This window comes from Aythya fuligula, chromosome 7 (assembly GCF_009819795.1).
Source record: "Aythya fuligula isolate bAytFul2 chromosome 7, bAytFul2.pri, whole genome shotgun sequence".
Taxonomy (NCBI): domain Eukaryota; kingdom Metazoa; phylum Chordata; class Aves; order Anseriformes; family Anatidae; genus Aythya; species Aythya fuligula.
In genome coordinates, this window is record NC_045565.1 from 22932703 (window position 1) to 22953111 (window position 20409).

The 20409-nt window shown below is 55.1% G+C and overlaps 2 protein-coding genes across 2 annotated transcripts in view; both read left to right on the forward strand.

Moving 5' to 3' along the window:
* Nucleotides 1–1672: 1672 nt before the first annotated feature.
* CPN1 (carboxypeptidase N subunit 1) lies at nucleotides 1673–10815 on the forward strand. Its single transcript, XM_032191523.1, has 9 exons — nucleotides 1673–1895; nucleotides 4295–4491; nucleotides 4739–4894; nucleotides 5003–5185; nucleotides 6034–6145; nucleotides 6438–6577; nucleotides 6894–6993; nucleotides 8866–8984; nucleotides 10541–10815. Exons 1-9 carry the CDS (start codon nucleotides 1673–1675, stop codon nucleotides 10670–10672), a joined length of 1362 nt encoding a protein of 453 aa, XP_032047414.1. The 3' UTR covers nucleotides 10673–10815.
* A 4740-nt stretch (nucleotides 10816–15555) lies between these two features.
* The window catches only part of DNMBP (dynamin binding protein), a 31843-nt gene continuing 26989 nt past the window's right edge, over nucleotides 15556–20409 (forward strand). The window contains exon 1 of the mRNA XM_032191747.1: nucleotides 15556–15600. The gene's annotated coding sequence lies outside the window, so the exon portion shown is untranslated. The remainder of the gene's footprint in view (nucleotides 15601–20409) is intronic.

A 20409-nucleotide genomic window follows, 5' to 3' on the forward strand; every position in this document is an offset into this window, starting at 1 on the left:
GCGAATGCAACACAGTTTTCCCTCTCCTCTGTATCTTCTTTACCTTGCTCATAGGCTGTCCCCCCTCCACGAGGACAAGTGCTCAAAATGCTGCTTGCCCATCGCTCGGGCAAGAACACGGTCTCTCTCTGCTCTGCCCATGGCCCCAGGTGAGTGAGCCGCCCTGAATTCCCACATGGGAGATTTCACCAGGATATCAATGTCCTAGGGTGCAGACAAGAGACCCCATATCCAAACAAGGATCCTCAAACCTCCCCTGACCTATAAACAAGGCCTCCCTGTTTTTCTCACTGCTCCTTCTGGGAAATTGTGGCAGAAAGGTGGACAGCAACCCAAGTGGATGTGGAGGACAGGAAGGACAGCAGTGGTGCCAGGCAGCACCGCTAGAGGAGGCTTTGCTGGGGAAGAGGCAGCTAGAGCAATCTTTGTCACAGAGGTTAGAGCCACGCAGTGGGGAGCCACGAGAAGGACTGGTAGCTGTTGAGAACAGCCCTGAGTATGCTGAGAAGCCCATTGCTTCTGGAAGGGGAGGTGGCAGGAGGAGCTCCTTTCCAGGGTGGTCACTAGCCAGCACGGCATGCTCATGTCAGCAAAAGCAGCCTTCCTGCTGGCATGCCCACGTGTGATGGCGAACCCTTTGGCTGCCTGCTAGAGCAGGGCTTGGGCTCTGTGTCAGAGATGGCCTACTAAACACCCGGGTCAGAGCAGCTAAACTGCTGGAGTTTTAGCCCCACGGGGCAAGACTGCAAAGCAAGACTGTCCCTGTCCGTGGGCAGAGCTGCAGGACCATTGGGTGACTGCAGCCCGCTAGGGCAAGCGTGGATGTGGCAGAGGGATGGGGGACAAAATGTCTCCAAATCCAGAGACAGTCTGCATCTCTGCAAACAGACGGGGCATTTTCGGCTGCCTGAAGGCTGCTGAGCTCTGTGCTGCTGCCCGCTGGGTGCTGGAGGGCGCTCAGCAGGCGGGCTTACACCCCCGAGCAGGGGGCTGCGCATCCGACAGCAGGCTCCGCACCGCCCCCTGCTCCCCCTGCAACCTCCCAGCTGGGCTGCCCGGGTAGGAGGGCACGGGGAGAGCGATCCTGGCCCCATCCCAATCGGGTCGGGGCGGCGGGGCCGCATCTCCCCCACTTCCCCGGGAGATGGGGCAGGAGAGCAGCCTCGGGGACCTGGGGGGCACCCACCCTCGCCTCGCCGGGCTGTCCCCCCACGCGGGGGGCTCAACCTCCCGTGGGCACGGCGGCGGGGGGCGACCTGGGGAGCTCCCCCCAGAAGAACCGGCCCCGCGGGGCGCCCCCCGCCCGCTCCCCGCTCCTCTCCCCCCGCCGCTCCCCGCCCGCCTGTGCGCTTGGCAGCCCCGCCGCCCTCCGCAGCCAGTTTTCCAGCCCTGCTCTTCTTCTGCCGTGACAGCCAGGGGCGCCGGGGGCCTGTTTGCCGTCCGGTTAATGAGTGAGCCGCAGCGGGGAAACTTCCCCGACGGCAGCGGGCGGCCGCGGGGAGCATCCCTGCCCCCGCTCCCGCCGCCCCCCGCCCGCAGGTGCAAGGGGCTGGCACTCGGCAGGGGAACTGGAAAGAGCTGGTTCCAGCGTGCACTTTAGCTCCTGGCCGGGAAGGAGCCGGGGGCCGGGAGGGAGCCGGGGGCCCGGAGCGCCGCCGCTCGCCGCGGGACGATGGCGCGGGGTCTGCGGCCGCTGGCGGGGGCGCTGCTCCTGCTCGAGGTGGCGGCCGCCGTCAGCTTCGTCCACCACCGCTACGAGGAGATGGTGCAGGCCCTGTTCCGCGTGCAGAGCGAGTGTCCCTATGTCAGCCGCGTCTACAGCATCGGCCGCAGCGTCGAGGGCCGGCACCTCTACGTGCTGGAGTTCAGCGACTACCCCGGCATCCACGAGCCCCGTGAGTACGGGGGGACGGCACGGGACGGGACGGGACGCGACGGGACGGGACGGGACGGGACGGGACGGGACGGGACGGTCCCGCTGCTCTCCTGCCACGCGGCGCCGTGGGGACACGGGTGGGGGCTGCCCCCGTCGCACGCAGGACTCGCGGAGGTGCCGGGGGGCTCTGGAAGGGTCCCCGGGGGCGCGTTCCCAAAGGCTGCGTGCGTGCACGGAGCGTGCCGGAGCCGCAGCGGGGCCCAGGCACGTACTTTGGACGGAGCCGTGGGTTTTAAACGCAGGCTGACGCAGGCGAGGTCGTCCCAGCACGCCAACTTCTCCACCACCCTCTCCTGCCCGAAAGCCAGCCTTGAGCCGCAGGGAGAGGTGGCAGCTGCCCCCCGGCCTGCAGCAGCAGGCAGCGCTGGGGGGGAACAGTCTGGTCCCTGCTCCTCGGGGCTGCGCAGCAGAGGTGGTGCTGAGCTCCTACAGCTTGGGCAGGGTGCATGGAAAAGTCATAGTTCCGTGGAAAACTGACGGCAGTGCTGTAGGGGTGAGCGGGACCTGCTGCTGCACACCCCCCCCCCCCAGTGGAGCATCCCCCCCAGATCCCATTGCACACCTTCCTGCAGCCCAAAGCATCGCTGCCAGGAGTGCTGGGCAGCACGGTGAGAGCCTTCCCACCACGATCAGCTCTGTGCCAGCACCGTGCAGTGAAACCCACGCAGCACCAGGGAGACCTTGGACACCCCCACAGCACATCGGGGGCTGATTGAAAGCAAGGAGCGAGCAAAGTGCACTGGCAATACTGTGCTGGGTTTTATATTGGCAGAACCACAGCAGAGCAGCTGGGAGGGCTGCAGGAGGTGACCGAGGTCTCCCTGCCCCAGGCAGAGACTCAGCTTGACCTGCTCCTAGTCCTCAGTGCAAAGAGCCCTGGCAGCGTGGCCTTGTGGCCCTGCTTCTGGGGTGCTACCAGCTTGTAGCATGGGAATTTGGGGAATCTGTGGACTCCTTTGAAGGCCATGGAATGTAACTCCAAAAAATAAAGCCTTGAGTCAGCTGGCTTACATGCAGGAATTAGGGCTTGTGTGTCCACGTGGATAAAGTTTAGGGGTCTGCGAATTGAAAAAGGCTGACAAATCCTGCCTCAGACTCAAACAAAACAAAGGAGGAGTCCCTGCTGAGACCTTCTTTTTTTAAATGAAGGCTGCACATAACCCCAGGACATTTTTATCGATTTAATAACTGGATTACCTAATTAAGTCAGTTCTCATGTCTCCTGAAATCTAACCGGGTCAACACATACTGCCCACCCGCAGCGTCCTTCACTAAGGCACGGCAATCCAAAGGTCACAGGCAACAAACAGGGAAAAGGAAAATCTGGTGCCAAAATTATAATTGTTTTAGAGTCTGTTGTCAGCACATCTGGAAACTTGGTTGGATTTTGGAAGCAGCAGGTGCCCAGCAAGCAGGGCTGCAGTGTCTTTTGCCCCAGCATCATCATGGACACTGGGGATCGCTGCTGGTGGCTGAAAAACTCACAGTGAGTCCTGAGCTCTGCCAGCCCAACATGTGTAATGATGCCCTGTTTTGTCCTTACCCTGTCACATGAAACTTGGGCTCCCTTTTTAGCTGGATTCTCCTGGTATCTTTCATCCTACTGGTGCTGGTTGCAGCCTGCAACTGGACATTTATTCTCTGGCAAGTAATTGCTTTAAAAGCCTCTGGAGCAGGGAAAGATTAACCCCATCCCTCATGGGTGCTGCCTCTCCTTCAGCAGAGCAGTGAGTCTCTGCTTGCAGACTCTAATTTTAGAAAAGCCGGGGGCAAGAGGCCTTCTTGCTCATTCCAGAGCTGCCCAAGAGGCAGTTTGATAAGCATTCAGCTCAGCTGCTCAGGGCTTCTCAGGGCTCCCTTCCCTGTCTCTGGAGGGTGAGGAAGCCCCCAGCCATCCTCTCAGCGGCAGGTGAAGGGGAGGCAGAGGGGAAACCTCTGCTGCCTCCCACACGCATGGAATCAGTGGGGACCCTGCCTCTCAGTGAAAGAGCATAGCTCGCCAGGGGCCAGGGATTGATTTTATCCTGTGGTGGAATGAAAATCTCCTTAAAGCTTGCCGACCAGGAATGTGCCACGCGGGTGAGAGGTACTGACAGCAAACTGCGCATGGCAGAGGAAGCAGAAAATGGCCTGTCCTCTCCTTCCTACCAGCAGCCCCCCGCACCTCAGGGCTGGGGGCAGCAGCTCTCCTGCCATGACCCCCAGTCCCTCTGTGCCACCGCCATTTTCCAAGGGAAAGGGCCATTTCTTATCATTTACCGGGGGTCTCTCAGGCTTGCTGTGTCTCCCTGTGGTGGGAAGGGGCTCCCCGTACCCCAGTCACAGCTGATGGTGCCGCTGCTGTGTTGCTCTCTGCAGTGGAGCCGGAGTTCAAGTACGTTGGGAACATGCACGGGAATGAGGTGCTGGGCCGCGAGCTGCTGCTGCAGCTCTCCGAGTTCCTGTGTGAGGAGTACCGCCGGGGCAGCGAGCGCATCACCCGCCTCCTCCACAACACGCGCATCCACATCATGCCCTCCATGAACCCCGACGGGTACGAAGTGGCTGCCAAGCAGGTACCAGGCAAGCGAGCGCCGCCTCCAGCCGGGCAGGGGCCAAAAGCCCTTCCAGACGGGGCTCCTGCGGGGTCCCCTTTTCTGGGGCAGTGGGAAGGGGACATCTTTGTGGTGGGTGCTGGTGGATGCTTGCACATCAGCTTTGCCCACTGTGCTACAACTCAAAGCCACCAAAGCACTGTTAGGACGGCCAGTCCCTGCTGCACCCACCCTGTTCTTACCCCCACGATGCACCTTTGTCCTGCAGGGCCCAGACAGCATTGGGTACTTGACAGGGAGGAACAACGCCAACGGTGTGGACTTGAACCGCAACTTCCCTGACCTCAACACATTCATGTACTACAGCGGGGAAATTAGTGGGCCGAATCACCACATCCCACTGCCTGACAACTGGAAAAGCCAGGTACCAGCCTGGGATGCTGTATCTGAAAAAGATACAGTGGCCCTTTTCTGCACGCAGAAAACCAACGTGGGCCTGCCCCTTGTCGCAGTTCACCCCTTCTCCTCACAGGTGGAGCCGGAGACATTGGCTGTGATTCAGTGGATCGGCAGCTACAATTTCGTGCTGTCGGCCAACCTGCACGGTGGAGCGGTGGTGGCAAACTACCCCTATGACAAGTCTCAGGACCAGCGGTTCAGGAGCCACCGGCGCACTGTCAACACACCCACCCCTGACGACAAGTTGTTCCAGAAGGTGAGGATGGGAAAGTGTTGGTACGTCCTGCTGGTCCTGCTAGGACTAGATGAGCCTTTGATTTTTCTCCATTGTTCAGCTGTCCCAGAAAACAGTGCCTTCAGTCACTGCTTCCATTAGGAAACTCAGAAACCAGCATGAGAATGAGCAAGTCTGCGTTAGAACAGCTAATGAGAAAAATGTCTGAGCTGGAGTCAGCCTTCCTGGGAAGCACAGGGCTTGCCAGGGCACACTGGGAGCAGGGCTACACGCAAAGCCAGACAAAGCCTGCAGCCTGGGGCTGAGGCTGGTGGTCCCCACTCAGCCTCAGAAGTCAGACATGCAATGAAGTAACTTTTTGTGCTGACAGAGTGAGCTTATACCAGCATCTGAACCATAACACAAGGAATAGAGTGTGCATTAGAAAATGGAAGCACCACTCTCTCTTAAACTTTGTCTTACACAAAGAACAGGCTTTGGATCCAGTGTCCCAGTTTCAACCCTGCCTTCATATCTGAAAATAAACAGCAATCTTTGATAAGGGCAATAAATATGAAGATGCCAGAAACACAAGTTGCCCAAACTCTTTCCTAATAAAATTCCCCTGGTAGATGTGATATTTGCATCAGGGTTTTACACCAGTTAGCTTTTGTCCTGTATTTACTCCTCCCTTTTGTGGGGGGGCAGCAGGAGCAGGCCAGAAGCTGTCTGTGCCATCAGCAAGCCCTCAGCTTGCCACATTTCTGCTCTTCCTCCTGCTCTTTCACCTGCCTACGTTTCCTAGAGGTCCTGGCCACCTCAGGTTGTATTTCACGGCAGTGAAAGGCAGGAGCTGTCTCCTGTGTGACTGCCAGCTGCGGTCTTTCCAGCTGGCCAAGACGTACTCGTATGCCCACGGCTGGATGCACCGCGGCTGGAACTGTGGGGACTACTTCGCTGATGGCATCACGAACGGGGCATCCTGGTACTCACTCAGCAAAGGTAAGGGCTGGGCAGCACCTGCCACAGCAAGGCCCAGGGCTGAAGAGAGGTCAGGAGATAGGCGAGGCACTTAGGGAAGGCTGATAGCACTTTTCTGGTGGTTGTACCTCAGAGAGATGGAAGGGGAAATAGAGCCCTGAAGGAGAGAGGTGGGCAGCCACGAGGGGAAGGAGCTGCAAAGAAAGGGAGCAGAGCAGTTCTGGTGGAAGAGACATGTACCAGGACACCCGGGACATGGGAATGGGGAGGGAAGGGGCTTTGCATTCCCCTGGCCATGGCTGTCCTCTTCCAGGCATGCAAGACTTCAATTACCTCTACACCAACTGCTTTGAAATCACCCTGGAGCTGAGCTGCAATAAGTTTCCCCCCGAGAAGGACCTGGAGCGGCAGTGGATGGCCAACCGGGAGGCACTTGTTGCTTTCATTGAGGAGGTAAGGAGGTGGTCCTGCGACCTACACCCCTCTCCTGCAGGTCCCAGCAGGCCCCAGCCCTGATGGTAGGGGACCAGCAGGCACTGGGAGCACTGGGGTAGGAGGGAAGGGATCATGGACCTTGCTGGGTGCTCTGGAAGGGATGTTGGTGGGTTTTGGGGTGGCTGTTGTGTCCTAGTCCTGGGGAGAACCAGCACAGCCAGGGGTATGGGGAAAAGTGGTGGTGTCCTCAGAGCTCTGCCTTCCTCCAGCACCCAGAAATACCCTCCCGAGCAAAGGAGGCCAGCTTAACCCAGCCAGCACTGTCTCCCTGCAGATTCACCAGGGCATCAAAGGGATGGTGTCAGACGAGAACAACAACGGCATTGCAGGAGCAGTCATTTCTGTCCAGGGAATCAGCCATGACGTTACCTCCGGTGGGTCTCCAATCCCCTTACGTGGTGTCCCCCTGAGAGGCTGTCTGGGTTTGTGGGAGGGGAGTGAGGCCACAGTGAGCATTTTGCTCAGCATGTTTTGCTTCTGAAAAACGTTAGCTGTGAGAAATGAGCAGTGCGCAGGGCAGTGCTGCTGCCTGTGCCTGCCGGACCAGGGAGAAGGTGGGTTCACAGGCAGCTGGGCCAGGGTCTCAGGGGATGCCACCGTGGTCTAGGAAGTGAGAAAAAAATGAAGTGGATTTTCTGATGTCATCCTTTCCTGTAATGGTCTGTTAAAGTGTAGGTACACTGGCCACAGATCATGTCAGCTACTGTTTGAACAGACAGGGTAAAGATGTAGCTAAGCAGCAATCCTCTAATGTATAATCTATAGAAGGCAAGACAAGGGGGATATAGTGCTGGGTGATGTGGGGACAAAATGCAAAAATGGAGAGGGCTGAGGAAAGAAAGAGGTGAGAACTGGAAAGCAAACCTTGTTGTCAAGGACTTCAGAGTCCTGTACTATCTGAGAGAGAGAAGAGAATACCCTTGTACATAACCAAAGAGTAGGTTGAAGGAATAATCTGCTCAAGTATCTAAGTGTCTACCCAGAGCTCAAATACTTCATAGCAAAGGACACAATGGCAGAACAAGATGAAAGCCTGGGAGTTCAAACAATTTTAGATTGAGAACGAAGTACCACTTCAGCTGATCTGAATTGTGGTGGTTTCTCATTTGCTGGCTGATTTTAACCTCGTCTTCATAATCACCCTTCTCCAACCAGCCTGGCTGCAGGAAAAAAAAAAAAAAAAAAAAAGCAGCCAATATTGCAGTTCTCCAGAGGTCAGACTAGGGAATTATCAAAATTAACTTCTGGCCATAGGTCTGTGACTCGGTGGCACTCTAACAGTAAGAGTGGCACTCCTACTGCGCCAGCCAGCTGCAAGGCCATGCTGGTGTCTCCACTCCAATGTCCTGCTGGGCACAGGATTGTCCCAGCACAGGCTCTGGTCTGACATTGCTCTCTCTCCATCTGATCCCCACTGACCTCCTAGGATGGAAATTTCTGTTGATCTGTCTCACCCTCGTTGTGAAGCCGTGCTCCCTGACACTAACAAGCTGCCATCCATGATAATTGCCCCGTGTACCAGGAGGAGTTTGGCTCCGCCATCCTTGTAGCTGTCCTTCAAGGAGCTGCAGGCTGTGAGCAGATCCCCCCCCACCTCTTCCCAGCCAGGCTGAGCCCACCTAAGCCAAAATGCACAGGCTGACTCAGATTTGCGATTCCCGTGCAGTTCCGTAGATGGGCATGCGTTCAGATGCTCTAAGTAATCCCCAACGTGCTGCTCCCTCACTATTGTCAGCCCCCTGCCCCCCTGTCCCTGCCCCAGCAGTACACAAAGTGCTCCTGGGGCTTCCTTGTGCAGGAAGAATCAGGGGAGTGGTAACCTGGTGAGAGATTACAACTCTGCTGGTAACAGACGTGGCAAAACTGATTATGACAGGCATTAAAGATATTGTTACGCATAAGGAGTCAAACTGGAGCCGTGAATGCTCTTAGGCCTGCTTCTGTATGACCAGCGAGCGCTCGGATTTGCACCCTCCCTGTGAGAGGGCACAGCCAGCACTGCTGCCTTGTCCCCTTTCACTTGGTGTCTCCTTGCAGACCGTGGCGCTAGTGAGGCATCACTTGCAGGCTTCCTGTGTGAATCCAGCCTTGCAGGAGCCAGCAGATTTGGAAGGAAGGCCAAAAATTGTCTGGGTTTTGAAGGCTACACATCCTCAAGGAAGGATGCTCATTAAGAGCTACTAGAATATATTTTACTCTGCAATCTATGCATCCTGAGTGCTTTCTCTTCTCACCTTGTGTTCCAGGCGATATGGGGGATTATTTCCGGCTGCTGCTGCCTGGCACTTACACTGTCACAGCCTCTGCAGAGGGCTACCAGCCCCAGACAGTGACAACAACAGTGGGCCCAGCTGAACCTTCACTGGTGAGTCAGGCTGCGTAGTCACAAGGGTGCCTCAAAAAGTCTCCTGTGCCCCTCTGTCTCTTGGGCATGGGGTGAGCCCCTGGCTGGCTGGGGCTGCTGCTCTTCAGCTCTCCTCCAACGTCCCCACTTTCCAGGACATGATGGTTTAGAGGCAGTGTCTGTTCCCTGAGGCTGTGCTGTCCCCTTTGCTCTGTGGGTTTCAGTGCTCTGCTGCCATCTGCATCGTGCCTGGGATCAATCATCAGACAGGCAGCAAGAGGCTGAGGGCTGCCCCTTTTTCTGCCGAGAGCTGCCATGGGGACCAGGTGCCAGCAAAGAACAGCCAAACACTCCTTTGGGAGTTTATCTCCTTTGGGAGATAAAGTGAAACCAGCTCTTACAATGCCCTTCTAAGTGCAGGCTGGACAACTCAAAATAGGTTATAAAAACAGTGGTTGGTCAGCCCTTGCCTTCTGAATGCAGCAGGACCTTGGGCATGGTCTTGGCTGAGGACTGGCAAGAACCCCCCAACTGCAGCATGCTGGCACGCCATGTGCTTCTCTGCACACACTGCTCAGGCCCTGCCTTAAATACACTGTGGTGGCTCTCCCACCCTCCGTCTCTTCATCCCACCCTACCCAGCCTCTGAAGTTCTTCCAGTGCTGCCTTTTTCTCAGAATTAGAAACCTTCTAATTTCCAGCCTAAATTTATTTATGGTCAGTTTGTCCCTATTTGTTCTTATGCCAACACTATGCTTTAAATAGCTCTTCTTCTTCCCTGGTATTTATTCCCTGATGTATTTATAGAGAGCTGTCAAGCCCAGTCCTAGCCTTTGTTTTGCTAGGTTTAGCACCCTGCTTTTTTGCTTTCCTTTGTAAAAGATTTTCCCTTCACCACTGTAGGAGACAGATTTTCTGTAGGAGACAGATTTGTTCCCTGAGGGTCTCATTTTGCAGATCTCCCCAGGTCCCTCTGCCCCTTCCCTGTTGTGACTGCATTTGTTTGCCTTGTTCCACTGCTACCCCACAGCCATTTGTTTGATCCTTTTTGGTTGGACAGGGGTTTCTTTTGTGGATTTTTTTTTTTTTTGGCCTGGATCTACTCAAGTCACTTGTCGCTGCAGGAGTGATTAAGCAGGATTCAGGTAACAAGATGCAGTTGAGAAGGTCTGTCTGTTCTAACCATTCTGTGGATTAAACATTTACAGAAATGCAAAGCAAAGCTTTTTCTTCATTCTCTGTGAGAAAAGATGAAAAAGGATCATAGCTCAATCACTTGCCTTTCACAGGTCATCTTCCAAATCATCCTAGGACATTGCATTGCCACAAGAGCAACTACCTGCTTGAGAAATGTAGCCAATGGTTGGTACAGTATTTTCCACAGGGAAAAAAAATATATATTTCCAGCTGATTTAAGCACTGAGTTCCCATTGTATCATAACACTGAGCCCATGATTGGCAACGCTTGTCTTGGCCATGAGTTAGCTTAGAATACAGTCAGCCGGGGCAGGTCCTGCAGACCCCTGGAGCCAGCAGGGCACAGTCACTGTGTTACGCGGTTGTTATTCTTTCTCCAGGTGCATTTCCAGCTCAAACAAGATGTGGTGAGGAAGCCCCCAGAGCGTAAAGCCTCAGGCACACGCACGAACAATAAAACCCTTCAGAAGAAAGTAGTGCCAAGAGCCACCCGCCGGGGGACCCAGAGATGAGGACAGCTCACTTGGCTGGGAGCTGAGGGAAGCCCTTTGTATGAGGCCTGGCTGAAGACTGCAGCCAGTGAACTTTCCAAAAGTCCAGCATGAAACTAGCCCGAATTATTAGGTTATTAAACGAGGAAGTATTTAATCCCTGAGCAAATCGTGAAGTCATTCACAGCAGAATGCGTCTGGGCTGCGGGCCCCCGGGCAGCATGTCTGGAGCTGCGGAGCTGCCCTCCTGCCCTTGTTCTAACCAGGAGAGCTCTGCTCCCTGCACACCCGGAATCAGCTGCTACAGCCTGTGTGAGACATTCAGGCACTGGTGCAAAGCAGGGAGAATGACTCCAGGTGGCGAGTGCTGCCCTCACTAGCAGGGCACGTGAATCCTGGCGCTCATCCTCTGGGTGTGAGCACCATGCTTCTCCCTCAGGTAAGGATGGTTGCTGCCTGCAGACCCTGAAGTTAGAGGAAGGTCAGTTTAAAAGCAGTTGGTGCTCAGCTCTGTGCCCAGCTCTGGACACAGCGTGTCCTATGCGTAGCACAGCTGTCGCTGCGTGGAACGCCACAAGGAGGAATTCAGCATTGGGTTGTGGTGCTCCAAGGTGAGCGCCCAGCTAGTGATGTTACATCCTTGTTGCTGTGCAGATGGGACTTCCTGGTAGCTCGTTTGGATTATTTATAGTTAGACAGGATGAAACGGTACATGCCGGCAAAAGCAATGGATTATCCTGTCTCCGTATGTCTTCAGATCCAAACCAGATGGCTCTCCGAAGGGTCTGCTCGCGCCAACACAAGCAATTAGTCTGAGCACAGGAGCAGCTAGGTGAGGTCTGACAAGTGAGTAGGAGTGCAGGACAGGTGATTTGATGGTCCTTTGAGACAACTTGTCTGAGTCTTGGTTCCATCAGTGTGCAGCAGGGAAATCCGGATGCATGACTGCCGGCGATGTGCTGGGCCGCACAGTGCAAGCCACTGAGCTGTAATGGGGTTAAAGGTATGATCCAAGGTTCAGCGAGGTGGGGTGCTAGAGGCTGGGTCTTAAAATGCTGCTTGCCCTGTCTGGGCAGGCTTGAAGTAGAAGCAAAAGTGGAAATAAAGCTATTTCCACCCTAAAAGTATCTTAAGCAGGCAAAATCTTTCTGGCATTCTTCATGTAAATAAATAACTCCAGAGGGATAAACAGTCCCAACACATGCATCCCTACAATTTCTTTTTGTATGACTGATTATCCTGAGCTCCCCCTCTGTTGCACTGGCTCTCTCCATCGCTCAAGCCTCTCCAGGACATTCCCCCAGACATCTGCTTGCTCCTCCTCTTTTGAGACTTCATCTCTGGAGAGGAACCTCTACCAGCCTACTGCACAGGCGGTATTCTGCACTTCATCCCTCACTGTCGCATCCTCCCCCGTCTGTGCTGCAAGATGCTAGCGGCATTTTCAGCCCTAGCAGCACACACACGCCCTTGTACCTCTGCCTAACAGAAGCTGTTTCTCTGCCGTGTCTGTTCTTGGAAAGGCAGAGCAAACTGTCCCTCAGAGGGTATCTAGTCAGGCTACTGCAAAATAGTGCCAGAAGCAGTATTGCATGTTACCATGGCTTTGAGTGATTTTGGTCTGCACAGGCTGGTGTGGGCCAGAGACAGTGGCCAGTTCCATGTTCATAACCAAAGCTGAATTCAGATTCTTTTTTTCTTTTGGCATCTGGAAGGAAGTGAATAAGGACAGTGAGGCTGAGACATTCAAACTCTGTTGTGTCTTAACACTTCTTCCCGTGGCCAAGCCCAGCAGCCTCATGCCAGAGACTGGACCCTCCTGTTTGAAGCCTCGTGTAGGTGCACAACCATGCAACAGAATTTGAGGGAGGCCAGCCTGGCCCCACGCTGCATGCTGAAGGATCTGCTGTCACCGTGCATCTGAACCATGTGCAATATACTCCTGCCCTCAACCACGGCACTAGCTCAGCTTGCCTCCGAGGACATCTTTGAAGCTGAGGGCAAGGAAAGGGCTTACTAGGGAGCAGGCTGGGATCCCACCTTGGTTGCACTGCTGGCTAGATCAGCCATGTGGTCCCTGGGCAGGGGGATGGATGCGCTGCGCACACGGAGCTGCTCATGCCACAGGCACCCCTCCCAGCATGGTCACAGGTGGCCTTGCTGAGCCTGCTGGTTGCAGGGTGCTCTCATATTGCCCTCTTGTGGTCCTAGAAAATGTAAGACCATCTCGGTTCCCCTTGCTTTCCAGGGCAGAGTCGGAGGAGGGGGATTTCTTCTGTTTGGAACAGGACAGGCCTTCCAGGAGGCCACTGCACTCACTCTGGCAGGCTGCTGTGGGGTTGTTGGCACAGTAGCGAAGTTGGAGTCTCCATGGAAAGCTTTTTGCCCTATAAAACAGTTCCTACAAGACATAACCTTTTTGTTTTGAAAGCAACTCTCTCTGGGCTGGGATTTGTCCAGCACAATCCCCTCCCAGCTCTGAATATTTTTGTGTTGAACAGTTTGGTAAGGCTCCACTTGGCCATGGCCAAGCTCTCCACGTGAAAACACAGTTACAAAATGTTTCCGAGACAGCACTCTGTCAAGCCCGCCTCCCAAAGGCTTGCCATGAACTTAGTCCCAAGTGTTGCAAGAAGCATGGTCTAAAAACAATGCTAAACCCTCAGACACATCTGCACTGCAATGGTTTCACGTCCTTCTTCCAGGCTGCAGAGTCCCAGCCTGCCTGGCAGTTCCCGTACCCCTGAGCATCCTCACTGCCCTCCTCTGAGCCTTTTTCTGTGGCTTGCATGAAGGAGGCAGAACAAGGGAAAGTACAAATAGCTGAACTCAAAGAAAGGTGAGGCATCTTTGCTGGGGATGTCAGCAGAGGTGGTTTGATCATGGCCGTGACCTGGAAGGCCGCAGGAGGACTGGCATGATGGACTGTCCAGCAGTGCTGAGGTTAAACAAGAGAGATAGAAATGGATGATTGTACGAAGAACAGTCAGTAAAATGCTTAGTGGAGACATACAGGGGGACACATTTTACAGCTAAAAATATACAATTCTTTTTAAAGCGCATAGCTTTTCCTGGAACACTGGAAAAGTTGAACTCAAAGCCAAGGAAAGGGTTGGCTGGAAGTGAAGATAGCAATGAAAAGCTCAGAGCCACCACATAAGTAATAGTGGAGGCAAAGGCAAAAGAAGAGGGACACAGACCTGCCCAAATGCATTCAGTTAGTCCAGTGCAAGAGTTATCAGGAAAAGCTGGGCGGTCTCAGAGCCCTACAGGCTTCAGGGTTTGTTGCTATATGCAAGAGTGGTTTGGGACTCAGCTTCCAGAAAAAGCCTCACAGCTTTCCTTGGATGGTGTTATTTCTGTCTTGGCACGTATGAGTTTAGACTGATTGCGCTGCTGCCTGCAAAGGACTCTGTGCTTTTACCCACAGGTGCCACTGTATCTACCACCCACCCTTATCCCCTGGCTGCATTTCTGTGCTGTTCTCACAGCCCTGTGAACACGGACACCTGTGCGGTCATTTTACGGTGCCCTGGAGAAAGCTGTGGAGCTGCACCGAGCTCACTCTTAACTGTGTGCAGTTCAGGTCCCCCTCCTGGCTCTTGCTGGTCACATGCTGTGAGCCGGGAGAGCTTCCAAGGAGGCTGTGCACAGCTGCCAGGTCCTTCTGCTCCTACACTGCTGGGTAAACACTACACCTCGCTGGGCAGCACTGGCCATTGTCGAGGCAGAAGACTATTTCCCATTGCTACTCAGGGCTACAGTCCTCTAGAGCAGATTGGCTGTTCTTTCTGTGTAAAGGATGGAGTACCCTGGCTCAAAACCTCTCAGCTGGCAAGAACAGCAGAGCTTTTAGGCTCAGAGGACAACATTTAAAACTCAGTGGCAGGGTCTGGTGTCCATTCTTCGGCTCCAGCAAAGTGCACACGAAGAACCATACCTGCAGGGAAAAGCACCCAGCTCCTTGTGCAGCCCCGGGCCCCCTGCCAACAGCAAAGTGCCGTGGCAGCCTTGTGGGCCCCGGCACCAGCAGAGCAGACGGGGAGTCAGCTCGGAGCCTGTGCACGCACTAACACGACTTTTACAGCGGGGCGTGCGCCGTGCTCTGCGCACCCTGTTCCCAGCTGGTGGCAAGCCAAGCTGTGAGCTCGGAGGTTGCCATGGAGAAGTGTAGCTAAATGCACAAACAAGTGTCAAGCTGCGATATCTGCGCTGGAGGCTGAGACTCGGGGCTTCACAGCGTGCTGCTGAGGGAGGGTATCCCTTGGGGCATGGAGGCGTTTTCGGCCTGCCAGGAAAACCAGCGCGGGACCAGCTGTGCGCGGTGCGCCCCTCTGTGTGCTGCACAAACCGGCTGCTGCCTTCTGCCGGGAGCTCTTTGTTGTTCTCCATTTGGGGGATCCTACAGCGGGGCTAAGCCGCCAGAGCCAGCTCCTCGCAGCAAAACCGAGACGGCACCAGATGGACGGTGCAGCCCCGCTCCTCGGCTGTTGCCCACGAGGCAGCGAGAGACACCCAGGCGAAGGCAGCAGCGGGGAACGGAGCCCTGGCACCCGCGGTGCCTGCGAGGCACCAACACGTTGTGGGGCAGGAGGCGAAGCACTTTGCACGGGCAGCTGCGGGGGCTGCTCCTGCTCCAGCAGCGCCGCGAGGCTGTCCCGGGGCCGTCCCCATGTCACCGGGGGGGGGGGTCCCCAGGCTCGGGGCCTGCCCGGGGAGCAGCTCCGGCCGCGGCCTCCCAGCTCCAGCAGGCCGGGCCGGGCCGTGCAGAGGCGGGCGGGCGGCGGGGCGGGCCGCGGGGCCGGGCGGGCGCTGGGGGCCGGCCCGGGCGGAGCCGGGCGGCCGCGGGGCCGGAGCGGGGAGCCGGGGGCAGGGAGGGGGGACCGGAGGCGGGAGCGGGGATCCGCAGGGCCGGAGCGGCCGCGGCGCCCGGAGCGGGCCGGGAGCAGGTAGGGACCCGCTGGGGGGAGCCGGGCTCCGGCCGCTCGGCTCCCCCCGCTTTGCGCCCCCCCCTCGGCCTGCGCCTCCCCCGGCGCGGCCCGGCCCCCGCCTCCGCTGCGGCCCCTCGGTCTCTGCCCTGCCTTCCCCCGGCAGGGAGGCGGCGGGGCCGGGCTGCCCCCGTCCCCGGCCTCCCCGCAGTGCCCGGGGCCGTGCCGGCTGTCCCTGGGCACGGGGGGTGCCGCTCGGTGGGCCCGGGCCGCCCCTCGGCTGGGCTGTGGCTGGGTTGTCCCGGCTTCCCACCCTGCCTTCGTGCTGCCCGGCCGAGCGGCATCGGGGTGGGGTGGCTTAAAACGTGTGTGTGCGGCTGGTGGGGTCTCGGGGTGAGGGTGTGTGTGGCAGCAGACCTGCAGGGAGCTGGCACTGCCAGCTTGCTAACGGGGAGCACCTGGTCCTGGAGAAGCAGCACAGGCATGTGAGCTCCAGCAACCTGAGCGGTGATGCTGTGACGAGGGGCAGCACAGGTGCCCACGCAGGGAGCAAAAGCTCCAGGGTGCAGCGCCGTGCCTTCCCCAGCTGCTCCTCTGCGAGCACCCACGTTGCCCGTGCAAGCCTGGGAAGAGAAACTTCCGAGAGTTTCCTCCCCTTCTCGCTCTAGTAAATGCCAACCGCTGAGTGTTGCTGCCAGCCTGGCAGCACCGCCTGGTGCTCTAAGAGAGGCAAGCTGGCAGTGCCTCCCGCAGTGGCCTCGCCAGGGCATGGAGGCTGCATCCTGAACGCCCTCCGAGGGGCTGCAGCTCTGGGGCTGAGCTTGTTGCTGCCGCAGGCTGAGCAGAGCGGTGCCGCAGCTGACCCCGTCCTTGACACAGTTTTGGCCTCTGAGTTGAAAGCGCTCCGCTGCCTTTGCTGGTGTTCGAAGTACTTCCCCCACACCAGTCCTTTCACATCTCATTCTCCTTGCACAGTACCTAGCAAGCCTTTAGTTGTGTAATACATATTGCAAGTAACATCTGTTTTGAGGCTTTTCATGTTTACATGACTTTCTGCTGAAAAAGCTCACTCTCCCCTTGCCTCTGCCATTCTCTCCTTCGCCGCTTCCATTATGATTCTGTCTTTACATCCACAAAAGGTCTGAAAGAGTTTGTAGATACAGAATTTGTAGCTTTTTAGGTATTTTGCCAAATTCAGCCTCTGTACTGTGCTGGGAGACGTCACCATCATCCCCCTCATCTTGACTCACTTCTCTGGCTGCAAGTCATGCTGGGCATCATGTTTAAATGTGTCCTCCTTGTTTTCAAGGCCCTGTATAGCACAGTTAAAGCCCACATCTCTGAGCTGGCTTCTTTTGCTGTTCTTTAGAAATCCTCTGCTCTGCCAAGGACAACGTTTCAGTTCTCTCTCCAGCTGCTTCAGTTGCTCCCAGTGCCCTTTTCCCACTTTCCCTGATGCCTGGCTGCCACGCCACTGCACCCACTCTGTTGCCATTCCTCTTAGGATTAGCAGTGACATTAAAAACTTGTATGTACGTATAAAGATTTTAGAAACATGTTAAATTTGCAAGGGGCCGGGAGGAATTCCTACAGGAGAGGAAAGGCACGAGCCTCGTGGCCCTGCAGAGCCCCAGTTGTGTTCGCTGCCCTGGGGAGCGTGGCTGTGCTATAATCGCAGGGTTCGCTGTGCGGCTGCGGTGTCCGCGCAGTGGGTGGCTGTTCAGACGGACTTTGTAATGCCAGTGATGTGTGCCTGGGTGGGGTGCTCTCAATTGTGCTTAGCACTTCCCTACCTTAACTGATAATTTCCCCTCAACCTCCAACAAAAATGTGTTTCTAATGAATTGTAAATTCATGATGATTGCTTAACCCCGCTTCTGAGTGGCATAGCTTTTAGTTTGTTTTGGTTTTAAAACCTTTGTATTAGGGCATAAACTATATTGCTTCCTTGTCAGGAGCACTTGGAGGCTCTGAAAAGGGTTAGGGCCACATCATAGCAGGTATCAATGGAGTCCCTCCCAGGGGATTTAGCTTCTCTGGAGATAGTGAGCAGCGTAGAATGGGAGTAAAGGTGAGCAAAGAGTAGAGCTTCCAGTTCAAATGAGTAATTCCCATATTTCTGCACTCCCTACCCAACAACCAAAGCATCACTGGGGACTTCTGTTCAAAAGCTGTATTGAAAAATACCGGTCAGGGTACAAAGTAAAGCTCTCAGGTGTTGAGGAATGTCCTTGTATCCCCAGTTCAACCTGTTTTGGGTACGTACTCAAGGTACAATGACTAATTTTGTGATTGTGTACTGCTTACCCGCAGGAGCCCAGGCACAGGTACTGCACGGCAGAAGGGGTGCTGCTGTTGGGATTTTGTCTGGTCCTTATTCTACGTTGTATCATTTTAGACGTGTGCCTCGGGGAGGGAGAAGACAGGACTTGGTAAGGGTGTCTGTGAAGCAGCCACTCAGTACAGTATAGCTAGAACTGGGGAAGCTCTTACCTCTTGAGCTGGTGCTCTGGCCTTTGTGTGCTTAGGGCCACAATGCTATAGATTAAGTATCCATCGCAGCGTCCTTGCTCACATGTTTTGGCAAGGTGCTCTGCTTTGCATTAAAAATTGATGCTGTGCTCAAGTTTCCAGATGACTTTCATTCGCTTGCCATCTGGCCCAGCGCGAGCTCCTCTTCCTTCCTCCCCAACCTACGCCTACCCCGCACAAACTCTGCCAGCCAGCACCGAGCCGTGTCCCGCTACCGAGCAGGTGACGGCACTGTGACAGCCAGTGCCCAGCTGGAGGGAAAAAAAACGTGGTTTGGGTGACTTGTTTGGTACACGCAGAGCTCCTGTGGCAAACGCCCTGAACTGTCGCACACGTGCTGTGGGGAAGGCAGAGCTCAAGCAGCCGTTGTTCTTGGTGATCCTGGATCTGGGGTTTTGCTGATCCAACCTTGGTGTATTTATTGTAATGATTTCTGTATGTCAGTTTTAAAAGGAAATGAAGCTATTTCTTTTTAAAGCGGGGAGATTCCTCATCCTCCTGGGAGCCATATGGGGTCTGGAGATGGCAGGACGTAAGAGAGATCACGTGTTTCCCACTGCGAGAAGCTCAGCGGGGGGGCTCTGTGGGATCTGTGCAGACAAACAGCATGTTTTAACGAGAGGCTGCAGCAGTCCGCATGGCCCCGGCGGGAGAAGGCTCCTTTCTTGCGCCATTAAGCCTGGTTTTGCCCTGCTTGCTGTCTTGTCCGGTCTGTTGAGGTTTGTAGGGGTGGCTCTGCAGTTTTCCTCAGTCCCTGCATTGGCACCATGTCCAGGGCCTGGCTCAATGGGGTATTGTTTGTCCCACCCGGGAATGTGCAGGCAAGCAAGGACCTCCGGGAGTTTGCAGAGCAACACGTTCTGCTCGGAGCAGGGGGGTGACTGCGGTTGGCAGCTCCGAAGGCTCCTGTGAGTGCTCGGGGTGTGCTCCAGAGTGGGCAATGTCCTGTCCTTGAAGCATGGCTGAGGACTGTGCAGGCCTTGCAGATGCAGCGGGGTAAGGAGGAAGGGAGGAGAGGTGGCCACATTTGGAGGCCATGGGGAAGTGGGAGGAACAGAGGTAAAGGGCAGGGAAAATGCCTCGGCACGTAGTTAGTGAGCTGTTCCTGACACAGTCGTGTGAGAGGCCAAGTGACACTTCTGGTTTCTGCCCACTGCACGTTAGGTACTGCTCCTGCACAGCGAGCGCTGCAGCAACTGTCCTGTGGAAGCCAGAGCCAGCAGCTGAGCAAGGCAGAGGGTATCGCTGTTTCTGGGGGTGGATTCTGTTTTCGGCGACCAGGCATTACGTTACAGTGAGGGGAAGGAGGCGTGAAAAGACAGAGGTAAAACGCATGGCATTTTTAAATTTTAAAAAAAGATCACTGGCAGCATTTGTTAATATTCTTTAATTGTTCTGTGACAAAGTTGGCTTTTGTGCACTTCTGGGAATCAGACTCCTTCCTGGCTTACTGCTTAGGCTGGCTCTCAGTTTTAAAGAGGCTGAGACATCTGCTGCACAAGAACATACTTGTCTCGCTTGTGCAAACCGACTGTGCGTGTGGAAGCCTGCGCTGCATTTTTTTTCTGTTTGGTGATATATTAAATTCTTGGTTACTGTGCTGGTGAGTTGTGCTGCAGTGCTGCCCATCGCCAGCTCTAACAGCACTGGCTCGAGCAAGAAGCTGAGAAGTATTATGTGGAGGGAGGCAGGTAGGGACGCTGCCCGTCAAGTTTGGTTCTCTTGCTGCTAAATTCGTGGCATCTGTTCATTATTGCTTTTTGTCTCGTAATCTGATCAACGCTTTGGGTGTACCACTGGATTAGCTGTCTCAAAAGCCTTTGAGTCTCTCCTTTTACCGGGGCTATTAATGCTGTTTGTAATCAACCTAAAATGATCTCTTTGTGTCACTGCATTATTTTTTAAGTGCTTGAAATCCTTGCTTCAGCAAAAACGGGGAAGAGAGAACTCCTGTTTTTAAGCTACAGAAACTCGTCAGAAATCAATTTACTCATCCTTACGATCAAACAGCCCAAAAGGGCATTCGTATCACCAGCTTCAGTATGTCCGCTTCCATGTAAGCTATGATCCTTTGAGCAAGTGCCTGGTAATAGTTCACTGTTGTGCTGGTGAGTCCTTTATTTGAGGCATTTTACCCTGTCCAATCTCAGCCACAAAGAGAGAGGAGGGTAAGAGAAATTGTCTGAGTCAGTGTGTAAATGTCTCCTCTTGGCTGCCGTGGTGTGATCTGCGCTGAAGGTCTCACAACAATCCTGTAAGTGAGCTAATAGCTCTCATTTCATTCCGGTCTGGCCTTTC

Excerpts from the sequence above, each read along its gene's own strand:
- CPN1 (XM_032191523.1), top strand. The coding sequence starts at position 1,673 with ATGGCGCGGGGTCTGCGGCCGCTGGCGGGGGCGCTGCTCCTGCTCGAG. Across the intron at positions 6,146-6,437 it reads CTGGTACTCACTCAGCAAAG|GCATGCAAGACTTCAATTAC; the intron begins GTAAGGGCTGGG and ends GTCCTCTTCCAG. Across the intron at positions 6,578-6,893 it reads TTGTTGCTTTCATTGAGGAG|ATTCACCAGGGCATCAAAGG; the intron begins GTAAGGAGGTGG and ends GTCTCCCTGCAG.